This window comes from Capra hircus, chromosome 10 (genome assembly GCF_001704415.2).
Source record: "Capra hircus breed San Clemente chromosome 10, ASM170441v1, whole genome shotgun sequence".
Lineage (NCBI taxonomy): Eukaryota > Metazoa > Chordata > Mammalia > Artiodactyla > Bovidae > Capra > Capra hircus.
Genome location: NC_030817.1, coordinates 79,773,520 through 79,794,740, shown reverse-complemented (window position 1 = coordinate 79,794,740; position 21,221 = coordinate 79,773,520). Strand labels below are relative to the sequence as shown.

The window sequence follows — 21,221 nt, the reverse complement described above, 5'->3', positions numbered from 1 at the left end:
ATCACCCTAATACCAAAACCTGACAAAGATGCCACAAAAAAAGAAAACTACACGCCAATATCACTGATGAACATAGAGGCAAAAATCCTTAACAAAATTCTAGCAAACAGAATCCAACAACTTTTTAAAAAGATCATACATCATGACCAAGTGGGCTTTATCCCAGGGATGCAAGGATTCTTCAATATCCACAAATCAATCAATGTAATACACCACACTAACAAACTGAAAAATAAAAACCATATGGTTATCTCAATAGATGCAGAGAAAGCCTTTGACAAAATTCAACATCCATTTATGATAAAAACTCTCCAGAAAGCAGGAATAGAAGGAACATACCTCAACATAATAAAAGCTATATATGACAAACCCACAGCAAACATTATCCTCAATGGTGAAAAATTGAAAGCATTTCCCCTAAAGTAAAAAACAAGACAAGGGTGCCCACTCTCATCACTACTATTCGACATAGTTTTGGAAGTTTTGGCCACAGCAATCAGAGCAGAAAAAGAAATCAAAGGAATCCAGATTGGAAAAGAAGAAGTAAAACTCTCACTGTTTGCAGATGACATGATCCTCTACATAGAAAACCCTAAAGACTCCACCAGAAAAGTACTAGAGCTAATCAATGAATATAGTAAAGTTGTAGGATATAAAATCAACACACAGAAATCCCTTGTATTCCTATATACTAACAATGAGAAAACAGAAAGAGAAATTAAGGAAACAATTCCATTCACCATTTCAATGAAAAGAAAAAAATACTTAGGAATATATCTACCTAAATAAACAAAAGACCTATATATAGAAAACTATAAAACACTGGCGAAAGAAATCAAAGAGGACACTAATAGATGGAGAAATATAACATGTTCATGGATTGGAAGAATCAATATAGTGAAAATGAGTATACTACCCAAAGCAATCTATAGATTCAATGTAATCCCTATCAAGCTACCAATGCTATTTTTCAGAAAACTAGAACAAATAATTTCACAATTTGTATGGAAATACAAAAAACCTCGAATAGCCAAAGCAATCTTGAGAAAGAAGAATAGAACTGGAGGAATCAACCTGCTTGACTTCAGTCTCTACTACAAAGCCACAGTCATCAAGACAGTACGGTACTGGCACAAAGACAGAAATATAGATCAATGGAACAAAAGAGAAAGCCCAAAGATAAATCCACGCACCTATGGACACCTTATCTTTGACAAAGGAGGCAAGAATATACAATGGAGAAAAGACAATCTCTTTAACAAGTGGTGCTGAGAAAACTGGTCAACCATTTGTAAAAGAATGAAACTAGATCACTTTCTAATACCATACACAAAAATAAACTCAAAATGGATTAAAGATCTAAACGTAACACCAGAAACTATAAAACTCCCAGAGGAAAACATAGGCAAAACACTCTCCGACATAAACCAAAGCAAGATCCTCTATGATCCACCTCCCAGAATATTGGAAATAAAAGCAAAAATAAACAGATGGGACCTAATTAAAATTAAAAGCTTCTGCACAACAGAGGAAACTATAAGCAAGGTGAAAAGACAGCCTTCAGAATGGGAGAAAATAATAACAAATGAAGCAATGGACAAATAATTAATCACAAAAATATACAAGCAACTCCTGCAGCTCAATTCCAGAAAAATAAACGACCCAATAAAAAGTAGGCAAAAGAACTGAACAGACATTTCTCCAAAGAAGACATACAGATGGCTAACAAACATATGAAAAGATGTTCAACTTAACTCATTATCAGAGAAATGCAAATCAAAACCACAATGAGGTACCATTTCACACCAGTCAGAATGGCTGCTATCAAGTCTACAAGCAATAAATGCTGGAGAGGGTGTGGAGAAAAGGGAACTCTCTTACACTGTTGGTGGGAATGCAAACTAGTTCAGCCACTATGGAGAACAGTGTGGAGATTCCTTAAAAAACTGGAAAGAGAACTGCCATATGACCCAGCAATCCCACTGCTGGGCATACACACCAAGGAAACCAGAATTGAAAAAGACACGTGTACCCCAATGTTCACTGCAGCACTGTTTATAATAGCCAGGACATGGAAGCAACCTAGATGTCCAATCAACAGACGAATGGATAAGAAAGCTGTGGTACATATACACAATGCAGTATTACTCAGCCATTAAAAAGAATACATTTGAATCAGTTCTAATGAGATGGATGAAACTGGAGCCTATTATACAGAGTGAAATAAGCCAGAAAGAAAAAAACTAATACAGTATACTAACACATATATATGGAATTTAGAAAGATGGTAACGATAACCCTATATGCAAGACAGCAAAAGAGACACAGATGTATGGAACAGTCTTTTGGACTCTGTGGGAGAGGGCAAGGGTGGGATAATTTGGGAGACTGGCATTAAAACATGTATATTATATATGAAACAAATCGCCAGTCCAGGTTTGATGCATGATACAGGGTCCTCGGGGCTGGTGCACTGGGATGACCTAGAGGGATGGGATGGGGAGGGAGATGGGAGGAGGGTTCAGGATGGGGAACACATGTATATCCGTGGCAGACTCATGTCAATGTATGGCAAAACCAATAAATATTATAAAGTAAAAAATAAATAAATAAAACTGAAAAAAATAATGAGACACTGAGGAAACTGAGTATTAACTGATTAATGGATAATATTAGGGAATTATTTTATCATGACGTGGTTATATTTAAGAAAAGAGTATCTATCTTTTAGAGACAAGCTCTGAGATATTTACAAATTGAAATGATATGATATCTGATTTTGGCTTCAAAATAATCTAGATGGGGTGGTCCAGAAAAAGGAAGACTGGCCATGAGCTAAGAATTGGTGAAGCAGGGTGATGGATACAAGGAATAGGAAATACTAAGAGGGATAATATGAACCCTTGTACTTTTGTAGCTCCTCACCATATTGTACAAGAGACATTCAGAAGTATGAATCAATAACTAAAACAAAAGGTGATATGAAAAACAGAAGAAGTATGTATAAAGCATAGAAACAATAATTAAGAGGTGATTTTAGTGTGGAAGTCAAGCATTCCAGGCACAGAGATACGAAACTGTTATACACAACATGGTGTATAAAAGAACTGCAAAGAACTAAACCTACCCTATAGGTTAGGTAATAAATAACCTACATAAGAACTTATGTGGTACATAAAATGTGAAGTGGTAGCTGTGGATGACATTGGAGAGAGAAGATTTGGAGGAACCAGATCTTAAGGGAACTAGGTGTCACTCTGAAGAGTCGGAAACAGGTGATAGGAAACCATCAAAGGGTTTTGAAACGGCAGTTACATGTTCAGATTTGTAACTGCAAGAGTAATTATGATGCTCAAAGAGATTTGTGCAAAAAATTTTGTTTTTCTAAATGCTTCCTTATCAAAAGCAGGGGACTTCCCTGGTGGTCAAGTGGTTAAGACTCCATGCTTCCACTTTAAGGGGCATGAGTTCCATCCCTGGTTGATGAACTAAGATTCCACATGCTGTGCAGCACAGTCAGAAACTTTTGGGTTGAACAGTTTGTAATCACAGCAATATTATCTCTTACACTGGGGCTTAAGTTCTTCAACTTGCTCAGTAGTGACAAAGACCTCAACTATACTGTTTCAGAAGTTTTATATAGTGACAGATAAACTCTTTCTTTTCAGGTAAAATAATCTTCAACTAAACAATACCTTTCTTCAAAGGCATCATTGATTATCTCAGTTGTTCAATGTTTAAATTCAAGTGAGGGATGGAAAACTGGTCTGGTCTATTGATGAGATCGGGTCTTGACTTGATTTTATTCAAACGACTTGTATGGTAGTTATTTATGTATGTTAGCAAAACATATGACTTCAAAGTCAGGCAACTATTGATCAGATCTTTTTTGTATAGTTCTTTTGTGTATTGTTGCCACTTCCTTTTAACATCTCTTTCTGTTGGGTCCATACCATTTCTGTCCTTTATTGTGCCCATCTTTGCATGAAATGTTCCCTTGGTATCTCTAGTTTTCTTAAAGAGATCTCTAGTCTTTCCCATTCTATTGTTTTTCTCTATTTCTTTGCATTGATCACTAAGGAAGGCTTTCTTACCTCTCCTTGCTATTCTTTGGAACTCTGCATTCAAATTGGTATATCTTTCCTTTTCTCCTTTGCCTTTTGCTAGAATATGGTCCTGCCCATTTGTTTACAGACTGCCTATGGCTGCTTCTATGCTATAACAGCAGAGTTGAGTAGCTGCAACAGACTGCATGGCCTGTAAAGCCTAAATATTTACTGACCTTTCAAGAAATATTTGTCTATCCAAACACTAAAATAATAAGTCTTTTTCTGTATTTTCATTTATGCCTTTTGCTCTGAATTTGTCTTTCTTTGTGAATTTACATCTTTTCCTCTTCTTCTCTCAATATCTTCTCTCTCTTTATTTCCTATTTTACTGATACCCCATCTTATCTGTTCTTCCTATTTGAATTTACTAAATGAACATGAGTTTGAGTGAACTCCGGGAGTTGGTGATGGACAGGTAGGCCTGGCGTGCTGCGATTCATGGGGTCACAAAGAGTCGGACACGAATGAGCGACTGAATTGAACTGAACTGACTGAATGAACATTTATTTTCTTTTTTTTTAAATAATTTGTATTTAATTTTGACTGTGCTGGGTCTTCCTTGCTGCGCGGGCTTTTCTCTAGTTGCAGCCAGTGGTGGCTACTCTGTAGGCGCAAAGAGCAAGCTTCAGTAGTTGCGGCTCAGTAGTTGTGGTTCCCAGGCTCTAGAACAAAAGCTCAATGGTTGTGGCGCACGGGCTTAGTTGCTCCTCAGCATGTGGGATCTTCCTGGATGAGGGATCGAACCCAAGTCTCCTTCATTGGCAGGCGGATTCTTTACCACTGAGCCACCAGGGAAACCCTATTTTATTTCTTAATTTTAGAGTGGAAAGCACCCAACAAAATGGAAGAAAATGTTTGCAAATCATATATCTGGATAAGGACTTGTACCTAGAATATATAAAGAACTCTTACAACTAATAAACTAATAGTAAAAAGACAATCTTTAAAAAAAATGGGCAAGGGCAAAGTATCTGAATAGACATCACTTTAAAGATGACAAATAAATAGCCAATAAATACACAAGAAGATGCTCAACATCATTAATCATCAGTTCAGTCGCTCAGTTGTGTCTGACTCTTTGCTACTCCATGAATCGCAGCACGCCAGGCCTCCCTGTCCATCACCAACTCCCAGAGTTCACCCAAACTCATGTGCATTGTGTCGGTGATGCCATCCACCCATCTCATCCTCTGTTGTCCCCTTCTCCTCCTGCCCCCAATCCCTCCCAGCATCAAAGTCTTTTCCAATGAGTCAATTATTTGCATGAGGTGGCCAAAGTACTGGAGTTTCAGCTTTAGCATCATTCCTTCCAAAGAAATCCCAGGGCTGATCTCCTTCAGAATGGACTGGTTGGATCTCTTTGCAGTCCAAGGGACTCTCAAGAGTCTTCTCCAGCACCACAGTTCAAAAGCATCAATTCTAAATGCAAATCAAAACCACACCAAGGTACAAGTTCATACCACTAAGATGATTATAATTTAAAAAGACAGATAAAACAAATATTGATTAGAATATGGAGATCAAAATCCTTACACACTGCTGGTAAAAATATAAAATAGGCAAGCACTTGGGAAAACAGTCTGGCAGATTCAAAAGTTAAACATAGAACTACCATTTGACCCAGTGATTTAATTCCTATGTATATATCCAAGAGATATGAATATATATGTCCACACAAAAACTTGTACACATATGTTCATCATGGCATTATTCATAATAATCAAAAGGTGAAAACAACTTAAATGTCCCTTAACTGATGAATGAATACATGAAATGTGTATCCATCTATATTATTACTTGGTCATGGAAAGGAATGAAATACTAATGAAGTTCTAATATTTTTACATGGATGAACCTTGAACACATTATGCTACGAGAAAGTAGAGCAGAATTCAGACAATAACAAATATAAAATGTCAGAGATAAGATTTCCAATGAAAAATAAAGCAGGATAAGTATACTTGAGGCTGCTATTTGAGATGAGTCAGTAAAAGTCTGACTGAGGAAAGAAAATGCGAGCAAAAGACAATCTAGACATTACCTGGATCAGTTATTCAACTTCACAGATTAAGAAAACACATTTTCAGACATTGCTGACTTTACCAAACTGGCACTTCACTAAAGTGATGATTAACTGACCTTTTCCATGTATTTTATCTTGATTACTTGACCATGTGTAATTGGTCCCATGATTAGGTAGGTTAGAATTCAGACTACATATAATTTCTCTACTGATCATTAACTAATCCTTCGTTTAGTTATTAACCAAAGCTCTGCTCTTTCTCTTGTTCATGTGACCTTGTTTACATTTCTGCTTGAGTCTCAGCTGGATTTTATCTCCTCATAATGTTAAATAGTATCTCAAATATGATGGTTCACCCAAGCAGCTAAAATAGGATGCCGTGAAAGCCCTCATTTCCCTTCCTCCATCTCCAGAGTCAGGACTGATGACATCAAAGGGGAGACATCGAAGAAAAATGAAATCTACTCTCTTCAGCCAAACATGACAGAGGACCATCTTCATGTTTAATAAAAGAATAACTCAAAATAATGAGAAGAATAGAGAAGAAAAATAGCGATATAATCTCAAGAAACATGCCCAGATAAGAATCCCATGAGGCCATGAAATGATCTTGGTGGAGAACTAAAGAGTGAAAGTGAAAAACCAGGATTTTTACAATTTGGGAACTCTCTCAAATCTGTCCTGTCTCCTCTTCACCTCCTTCCACAACTCGATTGCTCCTGACAGAGTCAATAGCATGACAACATATCATGCATCAGGAAAAGAAAAATATCTTCTAAAGTTCAGACAACTAATTATAAATACTAAATTAAGAATTAAATATATAAGCATTTCTAAGAAAGGTTATTGAAAAATAAGAATAGAGAACAAGAAATCTCTTCTTGAACTTAGGTCTATAAGCAAAACTTTGAAAGCCAGGCTGCTTAGTCCACTACAGGGTCAGACCTATATATTCAAAGCAAATTTTAGAAGATTCACTAAATCTGCACAGAATGATAATGAAGATGCCTAGAAGCACCCAGATAATCATGATGATGTGATCACTTATCCAGAGCCAGACATCTTAGAATGTGAAGTCAAGTGGGCCTTAGAAAGCATCACTACAAACAAAGCTAGTGGAGGTGATGGAATTCCAGTTGAACTGTTTCAAATCCTGAAAGATGATGCTGTGAAAGTGCTGCACTCAATATGCCAGCACATTTGGAAAACTCAGCAGTGGCCACAGGACTGGAAAAGGTCAGTTTTCATTCCAATTCCAAAGAAAGGCAATGCGAAAGAATGCTCAAACTACCACACAATTGCACTCATCTCACATGCTAGTAAAGTAATGCTCAAAATTCTCCAAGCCAGGCTTCAGCAATATGTGAACTATGAACTCCCTCATGTTCAAGCTGGTTTTAGAAAAGGCAGAGGAACCAGAGGTCAAATTGCCAACATCCGCTGGATCATCGAAAAAGCAAGAAAGTTCCAGAAAAACATCTATTTCTGCTTTATTGACTATGCCAAAGCCTTTGACTGTGTGGATCACAATAAACTGTGGAAAATTCTTCAAGAGATGGGAATACCAGACCACCTAACCTGCCTCCTGAGAAATCTGTATGCAGGTCAGGAAGCAACACTTAGAACTGGACATGGGACAACAGACTGGTTCCAAATAGGAAAAGGAGTATGTCAAGGCTGTATATTGTCACCCTGCTTATTTAACTTATATGTAGAGTACATCATGAGAAACGCTGGACTGGAAGAAACACAAGCTGGAATCAAGATTGGCGGGAGAAATATCAATAACCTCAGATATGCAGATGACACCACCCTTATGGCAGAAAGTGAAGAGGAACTAAAAAGCCTCTTGATGAAAGTGAAAGAGGAGAGCGAAAAAGTTGGCTTAAAGCTCAACATTCAGAAAACGAAGATCATAGCATCTGGTCCCATCACTTCATGGGAAATAGATGGGCAAACAGTAGAAACAGTGTCAGACTTTATTTTGGGGGGCTCCAAAATCACTGCAGATGGTGACTGCAGCTATGAAATTAAAAGCCGCTTACTCCTTGGAAGGAAAGTTATGACCAACCTAGATAGCATATTCAAAAGCAGAGACATTACTTTGCCGACTAAGGTCCATCTAGTCAAGGCTATGGTTTTTCCTGTGGTCATGTATGGATGGGAGAGTTGGACTATGAAGAATACTGAGCGCCGAAGAATTGATGCTTTTGAACTGTGGTGCTGGAGAAGACTCTTGAGAGTCCCTTGGACTGCAAGGAGATCCAACCAGTCCATTCTGAAGGAGATCAACCCTGGGATTTCTTTGGAAGGACTGATGCTAAAGCTGAAACTCCAGTACTTTGGCCACCTCATGCAAAGAGTTGAGTCATTGGAAAAGACCCTGATGCTGGGAGGGACTGGGGGCAGGTGGAGAAGGGGACGACCCAGGATGAGATGGCTGGATGGCATCACGGACTCGATGGACGTGAGTCTGAGTGAACTCCAGGAGATGGTGATAGACAGGGAGGCCTGGCGTGCTGCGATTCATGGGGTCGCAAAGAGTCGGACACGACTGAGCGATCAAACTGAACTGAACTGAGAAGCATCTTTATCCTCAAAAATGACTTAACAGATCTAGGAACTATAAGATTCAGCTACATAGTGGTTTTTACAACCTATCACATATTCTGCGTCAGTAAAGTTAATTGTTGAGATTTGTACTATCAGGGAAGAAAGCAAATAGGGCAGCCAATTTCTGCCCATTGTATACAAATGTACAAATGCAGTTTAAAGAGAACCTTTAGAAAAGAAATAAGATGCAATTATAACTTGCCTGGAAAATCAGGCTGTCTTCACTGTTATTTCTCATACCTGAGAGATGTGACTAAAATATTGCAAAGCTGTCTCCACAGGGTTTTTGAAGTACATCTTCTCCTGAGGTTTCAGCTATGAAGAGAATAAGACACATCACAATGGAATGAAATAAAATACTGGCAAATATGGTTAAAGATGTACCACCCTTTCTAAAGCACCAAATAGAATTTCACTGTGCTAGGTAAGAGTGTGATCACTACTGAACCAGGAGATGTTGACTGTATGTCTTAATCCTCCTTACCTCATGCTTCTGTGGCAGTAGCCACTAACCCACAAATAATTCTTCTATCTCTTGTTTACCTCCTTTTCCCCCTCAATTGTTATCTATGCATTTTGTTTCTTTTTGGGGGCTGCATGGTGTGGCTTGGTGATCTTAAGTTTCCTGACCAAGGATTGAAACCAGGTCTGCAGTGAAAGAACTGAGTCCTAACCACTGAACCGACACGGAATTCCCCCCAACTTTCAGTTCATAGTCACTGTATTCTTTGTATACTTTCTATATACCAGGAAACAAATAAGATTGTGACAGAGAAGGAAAAACTTACATTATCAGAAAGAGCCAGATACTTGCAGGCAGTTCCACAAACAGCACATTTTTCTAGAGAGGAAAGGGAAAAAAATGTTTGGTTCTCACGGGCGTGAAGTAAGATTCTCCCAAAGTATGTGGTAACAGTCAAGTTGGCTAGCTAATGAAAAGAGGCTCTTACTGAATTCAGAATGTCATTGTGCTAAAGAAGGACCTCAACTTGAACACCATGCCAGAAATCAGTGTTTCCAAACTTGTATGTTGATGAGAAGTAAGGCTTTCACTCTGTACCTCTACCCATCTCCTTTTTAATAAATTCCCAATTTTCTTCTACAAATGAGGGACAGTTGCCTCCCAGCAGTCATTGAGGAATGTACATTTACTAGAGTCTAGAAAGAGTACCAATGATCTCAACTTTAAGTTATTATTTTTTTATTCCATCTCCCTGACAGTAGGCACACATTGGGTACCTGAAGAAATTCTCCAATTATTCCTGCCTTGTTTGCACTTTGCTAGTATTCCTGGATATAATTTTGGAGCTCTCCTACCCTTATTGTCTAATTAACTCAACATGAAAGATTTGAGAATTAAAATTCCTAATTTTCCTTTGACGCTGAATTTTTAGTAGTGGTGCTGGTTATTGATTAAGATAAATGCCATGTCAGGAGAAAACATCGTATGACTACGTGCTTCACTGAGACAAACTGCTCCAAAGTAAGCTGCTGTTAGCATAGTAATAGCTTTGTCACATCAGCAGAGAACTTAAAAGGGTCATGAGAGTCACACCTCAAAAAAGCTTCTCCAGAGGTGAGCTAACTTGACTTTTTTCCTTGGGGATAAAGTTTTCCTGGTCTTCCTCCTGTATTATTGCCAGAATCAGCTAGCACATCCAAACCATCCTTCTATTTAAGAAAAAGACAAAACAAAGAAACTTCCACAGCTCTCCATCACCTGCAGGATAAAGTTCAGGTTCTTTAGCCCGGTAGATAGAGCCTTCCATCATCTGGCCACTGCCTACCTCTCTAGCCTCATCTCTCACATTTCTCATCTTATTCTTTTATGTTCTACCAATCCCAACCATGTGTACTTCCCTGTACTAAGTTTCATGATGCTATATTCCTTTATACATGATGTTCTTTTAAACTAGAATGATCTTCCCTGCCTAATTCACTTGGCAGATTCCAATTTATTACTCAAAACTTTATCAAAGTGGCACTTCTTCCATGAAATTTTCCTTGATCAAAGCATCCTAAGTCCCTCTTCTGGACCTGCGTATCCAGAATACATACATACAGAATACATACCTTGTAAGTATTTTAGCACTAAAAAAAAAAAAAAAAAGACATCTTAAAGTCCCCCTTCTAAGATTTAACAGTTACAAGAACTTGGTCAAATCACCTCTTTGAATCAGCTCCCTATTTGTAAAGTGGGTCTACTAATAATTACCTCCTGGGGTTGTGTTAAGGATATATAAAATCAGTGCAGTTCAGTTCAGTCGCTCAGTCATGTCCAACTCTTTGCGACCCCATGAATTGCAGCACGCCAGGCCTCCCTGTCCATCACCATCTCCCGGAGCTCACTCAAACTCACGTCCATCAAGTCTGTGATGCCATCCAGCCATCTCATCCTGGGTCGTCCCCTTCTCCACCTGCCCCCAATCCCTCCCAGCATCAGAGTCTTTTCCAATGAGTCAACTCTTCGCACGAGGTGGCCAAAGTACTGGAGTTTCAGCTTTAGCATCAGTCCTTCCAAAGAACACCCAGGACTGATATCCTTTAGAATGGACTGGTTGGATCTCCTTGCAGTCCAAGGGACTCTCAAGAGTCTTCTCCAACACCACAGTTCAAAAGCATCAATTCTTCGGCGCTCAGCTTTCTTCACAGTCCAACTCTCACATCCATGCATGACCGCTGGAAAAACCATAGCCTTGACTAGACGGACCTTTGTTGGCAAAGTAATGTCTCTGCTTTTGAATATATTATCTAGGTTGGTCATAACTTTCCTTCCAACAAAATCAGGACACGTGAAAACCACAAAGGTATTACCCACCACTATCATCATCGTCAATATTTCTAAACAAATTAACTTGACAGACTATACCACTTTCCATTAGAAATGGCTCTTGTTATCAACCACTTTCCCAGTTTCTAGTCATCATTTTTATTCTTCTCTCTTTTCTGATAATTTTGTGGCTTTCCCTGCTACAGGCTTCAGAACACGAACAAGCAACCTTTTGATGTTCAAATAATAGATATTCCATTTGCTAAATCATTCTTTGTTAATGGATTCCTGCAATTTTCATAATAAACAGTTTCCTATTATACTCACAGCACATTTAACCTCCTAAGTGATATTCATTCCAAGTTACACAGAGAAATGGCTAATCATTATTTCTAAGTTTAAAACATTTTTGCCTGAATCTGAAAACAGTTAAGTTACTCACCCAGAATCACACATCTTTTACAGAAAATATGGCCACAGTTGGTGACAAAGAAATGGGCCCCATCTTTTCGGAAACATCGGTTGCAGTGAAACCAATCCATTCTGCAGCAAAGAGAGAGAACAACTCTGGGCATAACATATTTATATTTACTATAACATAATTATAGCTGTTCCAAAATCTACTTAATAATGCTTGCTTAGCTTCTGCTAACTTATTGGAATACGGGCATATTTTTGTGGAGTATTTCAATTGGTTGTAAGAAAGTACATATATCTCTAAAGTGTAAAAAAGCAGACTGCAGAGTATGCAATGCCATTTTCTAAAAAGTATACATATTCAGAAAAGTAACAGGACAGTGATGATTTTTTTTGAATGGTGAGATTATGGATATTTGTGTGTATATGCTGTCTTTACACTGTTTTGTCTTCTAAGTTTTCTGTATTAATTCAAGTATTAATTTGTAATTAGAAAAAACAATCTTTAAAAAAAAAGGACCATCTTCTTATTTCCTAATAGTTTACCGTGATACAGCAAGATGGAGCAAGGAGGAGGTAGTGGACAAAATACAGAAGATCACATATCAACTACTTAGGACACGTTTTATCTAAGAGAAACATGGTTTTTGAATGATGTCTCAGCTTGTTTACATTTTCTTCTACTCCACAGAACCTCAGAATCATAGATCTAAAAGTGATCTTAAAATTCATTTAACATTTTGTCCAATCCCATCCTTTTTTAAAAGATGCATTTGATATTCACTGAACAGCAAGATTTGAAATGAAGAAACTGACATTAAAAATACAGAACTGATACATACTGAGCTGTCATTAGTTCATATATTTAATGAATTTATGTTTAATTTCACGAATATACTACAAGAATGAAATAGGTTTGATTTTAATTTAAAATTAAATTGGCGGAAAAACCAAAAGAGAAGGTAAATTTTTTTCCCCACTTAAGTTTTTTCTTTAAAAACGTTTTAAAGTCGTTTATGGAGACATTTGCTCAAAGCATGTTGGCTAGTTTGCGCCACACTTTAACATTTTTGTCACACAAAGGCAAAATTCAAGACAAAAACACTGAATAAATGTTTCAATAGGGCTTCCCAGATGGCGCTAGCGGTAAAGAATCCGACTGCCAATGCAGGATCTGTAAAGAGACACCGGTTCGATCCCTGCGTCGGGGAGATCCTCTGGAGGAGGGCACGACAAACCACTCCTGTATGCTTGCCTGGAGAATCCCTTGGACAGAGGAGCCTGGCGAGCTACAGTCCATCCGGTCACAGTCAGACACGACTGAAGTGACTGAGCATGCAAACGTTTCAACGCAAAGACATTACACAGAGGCACGAGCTTCAGATTTCTATTTGTTGCTCACAGATACACTAACTTCTCCCAGAAGTGAGTCTAAAGAACTACTGGAAAGATCCCAGTTATAACGCTCCCAGTTAGGCGGAGCAAGAAGAATTTTAATCAAATGGGTTGACCAAATGAACTCTTTCAAAGAAGAGCCGTTAACAGGGTTTGTGAGGGTAAGACTCGCCGTATTTCTAAGGGCGATGGAGATTTGGCAAAGGCTCAAATTTACCAGTAGCTCTTTTTAAACTATATTCCCTACCTGTTTGACCGCAGTGATCCCGGAAGGCCTCGGATCTCACCGAAACCAACCTGCTCTCAAGACGAGCTGGAAATGGCGGGAAAAAATAGAGCGAGTCTGACACCAGAGAGAGACAAGCAGCTGGGCGTGTCCCTCGACGGCGTGTGAGAGGCGTGGGCGGGGCCCGGGAGTGGGCGGGGCCCGAGAGACGAAAGTAGATTCCGGGAAAATCTACCTCATTTAAAATTCGAAAAGGATAAGAAATATGGTCGAATCCCATACGTGCTACTGTGGAAACAAAAAGGTGAAAACAAACCTAATAATATTCAAGTAGACGTAACACACTAGAAAAATGTGGTCACAAAGCTGATGAAAACTTTAACGTAATTTTTTTTCTCCTCTCTTTTTTCACTTTATTTTTAACTGAAATGAAGAAAATAATAAATGCTTTTAAAGAACAGTGTAAACCAGAAATAGAAAAGCTAAAAAGTGACTTGTATAGAGTACTGTTGTATATTAAATGAGAACTAACCAGTATCAAGGAAATCAAAAAAATTTTTTTTCAGGAATAAATAACGCTGAAAGGAGAACGGTTTTCCTAAAAAGAAAAATAAAAACTTTCAAGAGAAAGAGATATAGAGAACAAGCAAAGAGATTTTACACACACATTTATCCCCGCAAGGAAAACCAGAGCAATGTATCAGAACAAATATTTAAAACAAAATTTTGAGAAAATTTTCCTGAATAAGAACTAAGTCTACATATTTATTGCAAAGGAGAAAACTGACCCAGAACAGTCAAAACCAAAACATTTTCTAGTAAAACTATAAAATTATTAGTCTTTAAAGATAAGGGGAAAAAAGATAAGGAAAACCCCTTTGAGCATCCATACAACAAATACTAGCCATTTATAAGGAAAAGAAAAGTAGATTGGCATCAGACTTCTTTACAGAATTATTTTGTGCTAGAAACATTGAAGATGCATTTCAAGGTTTTCAAAAAGAAAATATGACCCAATAATTTTATGGCTCTGTTCAGTTATAAAATTAGCTGGCCCCCCAAAAAATGTGAACATGAAATTTTCTTGAGGAAGTCAACAAGCACTGAGTTGCAAACTTCTTGGTCTCAGAACTCTTTTAACTTTTAAGAAGTATTGAAAGGTATTCCCCAGTGGTCCAGTGGTGAGGACTCTGCGCTTCCACCCCTGGGATACAGGTTTGATCCCTGGTTGGGGAAGTAAGATCCTCTATCCCACATGCTGTGGCAAAAATATATATATATACACTGAAGACTCCCTCCCTACCAAGTTTTGGTTTCTGTGGATTGTATCTATCAATATTCACCATATTAGCAATTAAAACTGAAAGTTAAAAATATTTATTAATTTATTTGAAAACAATAATAGTAAACCCATTAAGTGGTAACATAACCTGTGAAATATAACTATATGTTCCAAAATAAATACAATTTAGTGAGAAGAGTGGCATCACTTTTATTTTACCATTTTATAATCTCTTACTATCTGACCAGGCATCTAATGACGCCAGGGAGGCCTAGTGTGCTGCAGTCCATGGGATGGCAAAGAATCAGTCAGGATCCAGCGACTGAACAACAACACTATCTAACCTGGCCTTCCCAGGTAGCTAGCTCAGTGGTAAAGAATCCGCAGAAGATGCAGGAGATGTGGGTTCAATCCCATGGTCAGAAAGATCCCCTGGAGAAGGAAATGGCAACCCACTCCAGTATTTCTTGTCTGGAAAAGTCCATGGAGAGAGGAGCCTGGTGGGCTATACCCCATGGGGTTGCAAAGCCTTGGACACAACTGAGCATGCATGTGTGCATACACACACACACACAATCTGACCTAATAGAAAGCAGCTGGATTCACACATGTACTTCTGCAGTCACTCTGTTGCAGTATACTGTTTTGGTTGCAGCGTGTAAAGATCTGGACTCACTCAAGTATGTCGCTGGAAAAGAGAGTGGTATTTCCCTAGAGCCTATTGTTCAGTCTCTAAGTGCTGTCCAACTCTGCGAGCCCGTGGGTCTCAGCAAGCCAAGTCTCCCTGTCCTCCGCTATCTCCCGGAATTTGCCCAAGTTCATAGCCATTGAGTCAATGATGCTATCCAGCCATCTCATTCTCTGCTGCCCTTTTCCCCTTTTGCCTTCAATCTTTCCCAGCATCAGGATCTTTTCCAATGAGTCCTCTGTTCACCTATTTAGATTTTGTTAATATTTTTCTTTGACACTACACCAAAATTTAAGAAGTGGAAGTTTGTCAAAAGCTAGCAGCACTGTATCAATGAACTTGTCACGTTTTACATTTAGACCAAATTGGTCATTTGGAAAATACTAGTTCACTGAGTGATACACATTGACACATTTCATGAAACAATATTAAATATTGACACACTCATTTTATAATATTTTAAAGTCACCTTTGTTACTATCACTACCAGTCTCACCAGAAAAATCTTTGAGTATTGGGAACTAGTCAGGCACACAGTTACAGATACAAGTTTCTCAAAATTTTTATTTTCATCTGAAAGTTTGAGTTTTATCATTGGCAATAAGTATTATACTAAGTCACCTGTTTTCCTTGAAGTGACAAACTCAATTTGTATATTTTTGAGAAGAGTTCTACCAAGTGCCCAAATCTTAGTAAGTATAGTTTGTTAGTTGTTGTTTCAGGTTAAAAAGATGTTCCAATAAAAAGTGGTTAGTTCAGCCCATAACTCAAACCATTGCATAGTTTTCCTAAATATAATCTTAATTCTGCTTACACATTCTGGGTCATAGAAAAAGGATAAAACTTTTAAAAACATCTTATGAAATGAACTTAGTAAACAAATGATAAAGATTGCACGCATATACACAAGAAAACCATATAACAATCTCACCTGTGAATATTGATTCAAAAATCTTAAATAAGATAGAAAATAGAGTACATTTTAAAAAGTACATCCAAGTGATGTTCATTACCAAAAAAAAAGGATATTCAATATTAAGAAATCTATTAGTGTAACTTATTATAGTAATATTTCTAAGAAGAAATGTCATATGCTTATCTCCACAGTTGCCAACAAAGCGTTTGTCATAATTCATATCCATTTCTGCTTTAAAATTTCAGTGAAGTAAGAGTCAATGGATATTTCCTTAACGGGATTAAAAGATGTGTGTGTGTTAATGTGTATGCAAAATCCAATATGTTTTTTAAATGAGGAAACATTACAGGCATTATTGCTAGTCAGGAATGAGCTATCACTAGCATTTTACATGTTATCAGAACACTAATTTAAAAGAATAAAAGTACCTCTTTTAGCAGATTATATCATTGTATGTTGAAAAATTCAAAAGAATCAATGGAGAAACTACTGTAAATAATAAGAAAATTTAGTAAAGTAACAAGTTATAAAATTAATAAAATGAAATATAATAACCTTTCCATATTCAAATAATAGCTAGGTAGAAGATGTAACAGATAACTATTTAAAATAGAAACAAAAAAGGTTAATACCTAGGAATAGCGTAACCATATATATAAAGAAATCTTTAAACCATTTATTGAAAAACATAGAAGTCATGGTGGGGAAAAAAAAAAGTCATGGTGGATAGGAAGAGTCAACATCATAGTGATGTCAGTTCTCCCTAAGCTAATTATAAATTTAACAACATGGTCCAAAAATGTCGCCTTTCTAGAATTAAACAAATTGATTATAAATTTCATATAGAAAATAGCCAAACAGACAAGAGCATCCAGGAACACCCTGAAAATCTTTTAGCGTCATGTCTGGGGGAAGCTAGCCACATCTAATATTAAAACATACTATAAAGTCTCTATAATTAAAAAATTGTGCTCTTGGTACATGGATAACATACAGACCAACAAAAAAAGAACAGAAAGTCCAGAAATAAAACCATGTACATTTGAAATTATTATTTTGTGATAAAAGTGAGGAATTCAACGGGAATGGGGTGGGATTGAGGGGTTTTTTGTTTTTGTTTTTATTTTGGCCCTGTTGCACCACCAGTGGGATGTGGGATCTTAATTCCCTGACCAGGGATGGAACCCATGGCCCTGGCAGTAGTGCAGGCTGAGTCCTAACCTCTGGACCCCCAGAAAATTCCCAGGATTGAGTTTTTTTAAAAAAGATTTGAGACAATTGGATAGCCATTTGGAAAAATATCAAACTGGGTCTGTATCTCACATTGTTCACCAAGATAAATTTCTTCTTTTTTTTTTTTTTTAATATGGAACACTTCATGAATTTGCGTGTCATCCTTTCGCAGGGACCATGCTAATCTTCTCCATATCGTTCCAATTTTAGTATATGTGCTGCCGAAGCAAGCACACCAAGATAAATTTCAAATGGATCAGAAATCTAAACGTAAACTGAGGCGGTTTGTCGCCAGAAGAAAAATGGCGGATCTGGAGGAGCAGTTGTCTGATGAAGAGAAGGTGCGCATAGCAGCCAAGTTCATCATTCATGCTCCTCCTGGAGAATTTAATGAAGTGTTTAATGATGTTCGGTTACTACTTCATAATGATAATCTTCTCAAGGAAGGAGCAGCCCATGTATTTGCACAATATAACTTGGACCAGTTTACCCCAGTAAAAATTGAAGGTTATGAAGATCAGGTACTGATAACAGAACATGGTGACTTGGGAAATGGAAAGTTTTTGGATCTGAAAAACAGAATCTCTTTCAAATTTGATCACTTAAGAAAGGAAGCAACTGATCCAAGACCATATGAAGCAGAAAGTGCAATTGAATCACGGAGAACTTCAGTAGAAACTGCTCTACGAGCTTATGTAAAAGAACATTATCCGAATGGAGTCTGCACTGTATATGGTAAAAAAATATAGATGGACAGCAAACCATTATTGCATGCATAGAAAGCCATCAGTTTCAAGCAAAAAACTTTTGGAATGGTCGTTGGAGGTCAGAGTGCAAGTTTACAATCACTCCTTCAACCACTCAGGTGGTTGGCATCTTGAAAATTCAGGTTCATTATTATGAAGATGGTAATGTTCAACTAGTGAGTCATAAAGATATACAAGATTCCCTAACAGTGTCTAATGAGGTGCAAACAGCAAAAGAATTTATAAAGATTGTAGAGGCTGCAGAAAATGAATACCAGACTGCCATCAGTGAGAATTACCAGACGATGTCAGACATTACTTTCAAAGCCTTACGTCGGCAGTTGCCAGTTACACGCACTAAGATTGACTGGAACAAGATCCTTAGTTACAAGATTGGAAAAGAGATGCAGAATGCATAAGATGAACATTGCATGACCGGATCATTTTAGTGTCTTTGCTTTTAAAAAAAAAAATCATTGCAAAAGTATTCAAAACTGTCAAGATACCCAGTCAGAGGGCTGTTGCCATTTAAAATCACTGTAATTAATTAGTTTGGTTAGAGCACAAAGCTTAGCTATTCAACCATTTTTTAAATTTCTTTTATTCAGAGAAGATTGAAAATCAGTTTAGTTTAAATGTCTTTTACTTTCTGTTGTGTCTTTCTGTCTTACAATGAAGACATGATTCCTCTAGTTTAATGTCAAAAGTTTTTGAACTGTTTCAAAAATGTTTTACTTACCGTAACCCTAAAGTTGTTGTCTTTTGGTCTATGAAGTGGGTAACTGTTGGGGTCAATAATGGACATTCTAGTTTAAGGTGGTTGATGGATTTAGCCATATATGCTGCTAAAGAAATTGTCTACCTTCCCCCCCCACCTCTTTCATTTATGTAAGATTGAAATTAGAGGGAAAGCATTTTCTATATCAATTATGTTTAAACCTTTCAAGAAGGTTATTTAGCTAGCTTAGTGTTTAACTGAACTTTTTTTAAACAAGGCCAAGGTCTAATGCTGTTTTGAGATTCTGAATTAAATGAAAATTCTTATTTCAGAAATGCATTTAAATGCTTTTCTTTTCTTGTGACAGTTATGCAAATTAGCTTGGATTCCATATGTCCCTGAGTTATTTTTATCATAAAACCACAAATGCATTATAAGGCAAATTGTAATATATATAATCCTAAACTCATGACCACGTCTCAGTTTTTTTTTTTCTTGGAGTGAAAAGTACTGAAATTCAATGTGACGTTAAAATGAAAATTTTCCTATTTATTTGAGTATGAAAATCACTTACTAGTGAATCATATACTATTTTAAAATACTTTCTTTGGATGTTTGTGATTCTTTACTGGTTGTGAATTAGAGAAGCTGGGAACATATAGTGTACAGTGAAGTCTGAATTTTCCCATCCTCCTGTGCATCGTAAGCATGTTTGTAATATTTTTAAAAATACATTTACTGATGCTACAGGAATTTCAAGCCTGTGGTAAATGTTAGTATTTACTGTAGGGAGGGTGGATTTGTGGTTTCATTGAATTCAGTTATTGCTTATTATACTCCAGTGGAATCCTTTGCTCACATACTCCTGCGGATGTCTGGGCCTGGAAATGTTTTTTTAAAAACACTTTTATTATATACAATAAAATATTTCATTAGCTTGAATTGTAAAGATTTTAAAAATTCTCTCAACGAAAGCATGTTGTTTAATTTCTTTTAAAAAAATCACAATTGGGCTTTGAAAGCACTGAGAATATAAACATACGTAAAATTATGACACTTTTGGTTAGATCGTTTTTTCTAGCTTTAAAATACAAGTTTTCTCATATTGAGGCTCCAGAAGAAAGTGAATTAATAGTGTTAATTATCTATTCCCTTTTTAAAAACACATTTTCAAAAGTCTAATAATGATTCTGAACTAAGCATTAGGTAAATCTTTAATTGATTAGTTTAATTATGTCAACTGGTCTATCATGGGTTTGTCATGCACTGAAGGTTAATTATTTTGACTCTATTTTATGGCCTAGAATGCTATGTTAAAAATATATATGTAATTGTTTCTGAGGTGATGTGCATGTAAAAGGTAATATTTATCAAAATAGATTGCAGTCTGAAGTAAAAAATAAATAAATAAATAAATAAATAAATGTAAGCTGAAACATACAAGTACTGAAAGAAAACATGGCGACTACTCTTACAACTGAGGATTGGAGGAACTCTTGCTATGATCCGAAAGTCTAGAAGCAATAAAAGAAAAGATTGATAAACTTGGCAACATAAAAATAAAAGAACACCCTTTGGAGAAAGAGTCCAAAGTTTTCTCTCTCACACATATACACAGAGAAAGCCCACTATAGATGAAGTGAAAACCTAAGTGACAAATTGTGACAACTTAAATCACAAAGGGTTAATAACTTTACAAAGAACTTCTAAAAAGAGAAAACCAACGACAATAGAAAGTTGAGCAAAACGCATAAACAGTTCATAGAAAAAAAATTAATGGCCCTTGAACATATTAAAAGATATTCAACCTCACTTTTAGTGGGATCAGCAAACTACCACTTTTCATCTATCAGACTGGCAGACCCAAGTATTTCATAACATATTCATTTGGCAAGGTTAGGGGGCAACAGACACTCATATATTGCTGATGAGGATACCAAATACAACAACCACTCTATAGTGGACGTCACATTATCTAGGAAAGTTACAAACATATTTATCTTTAACCCAGCAATTCCATTTCTAGGATTTCAAAGATGCACTGGCAAAAATATAAGATCACTTATGAACAAGGTTATTTTCTTG

The 21,221-nt window shown here is 36.9% G+C and overlaps 1 protein-coding gene and 1 pseudogene across 2 annotated transcripts in view; one reads left to right on the top strand and one right to left on the bottom strand.

The window, feature by feature from the left end:
• The window catches only part of RNF212B (ring finger protein 212B), a 33,308-nt gene extending 19,641 nt beyond the window's left edge, over nucleotides 1-13,667 (bottom strand). Inside the window, exons 1-4 of the mRNA XM_005685248.3 lie at nucleotides 13,575-13,667; nucleotides 11,958-12,058; nucleotides 9,534-9,586; nucleotides 8,986-9,060 (exon numbers count right to left, since the gene is read on the bottom strand). Coding sequence (XP_005685305.1) covers nucleotides 8,986-9,060; nucleotides 9,534-9,586; nucleotides 11,958-12,057 — 228 coding nt within the window. The 5' untranslated portion in view covers nucleotide 12,058; nucleotides 13,575-13,667. The remainder of the gene's footprint in view (nucleotides 1-8,985; nucleotides 9,061-9,533; nucleotides 9,587-11,957; nucleotides 12,059-13,574) is intronic.
• On the top strand, nucleotides 17,958-18,879 carry LOC102173470 (annotated as a pseudogene). Its single transcript, XR_001918737.1, has one exon. The product of XR_001918737.1 is annotated as an F-actin-capping protein subunit alpha-2 pseudogene (transcript).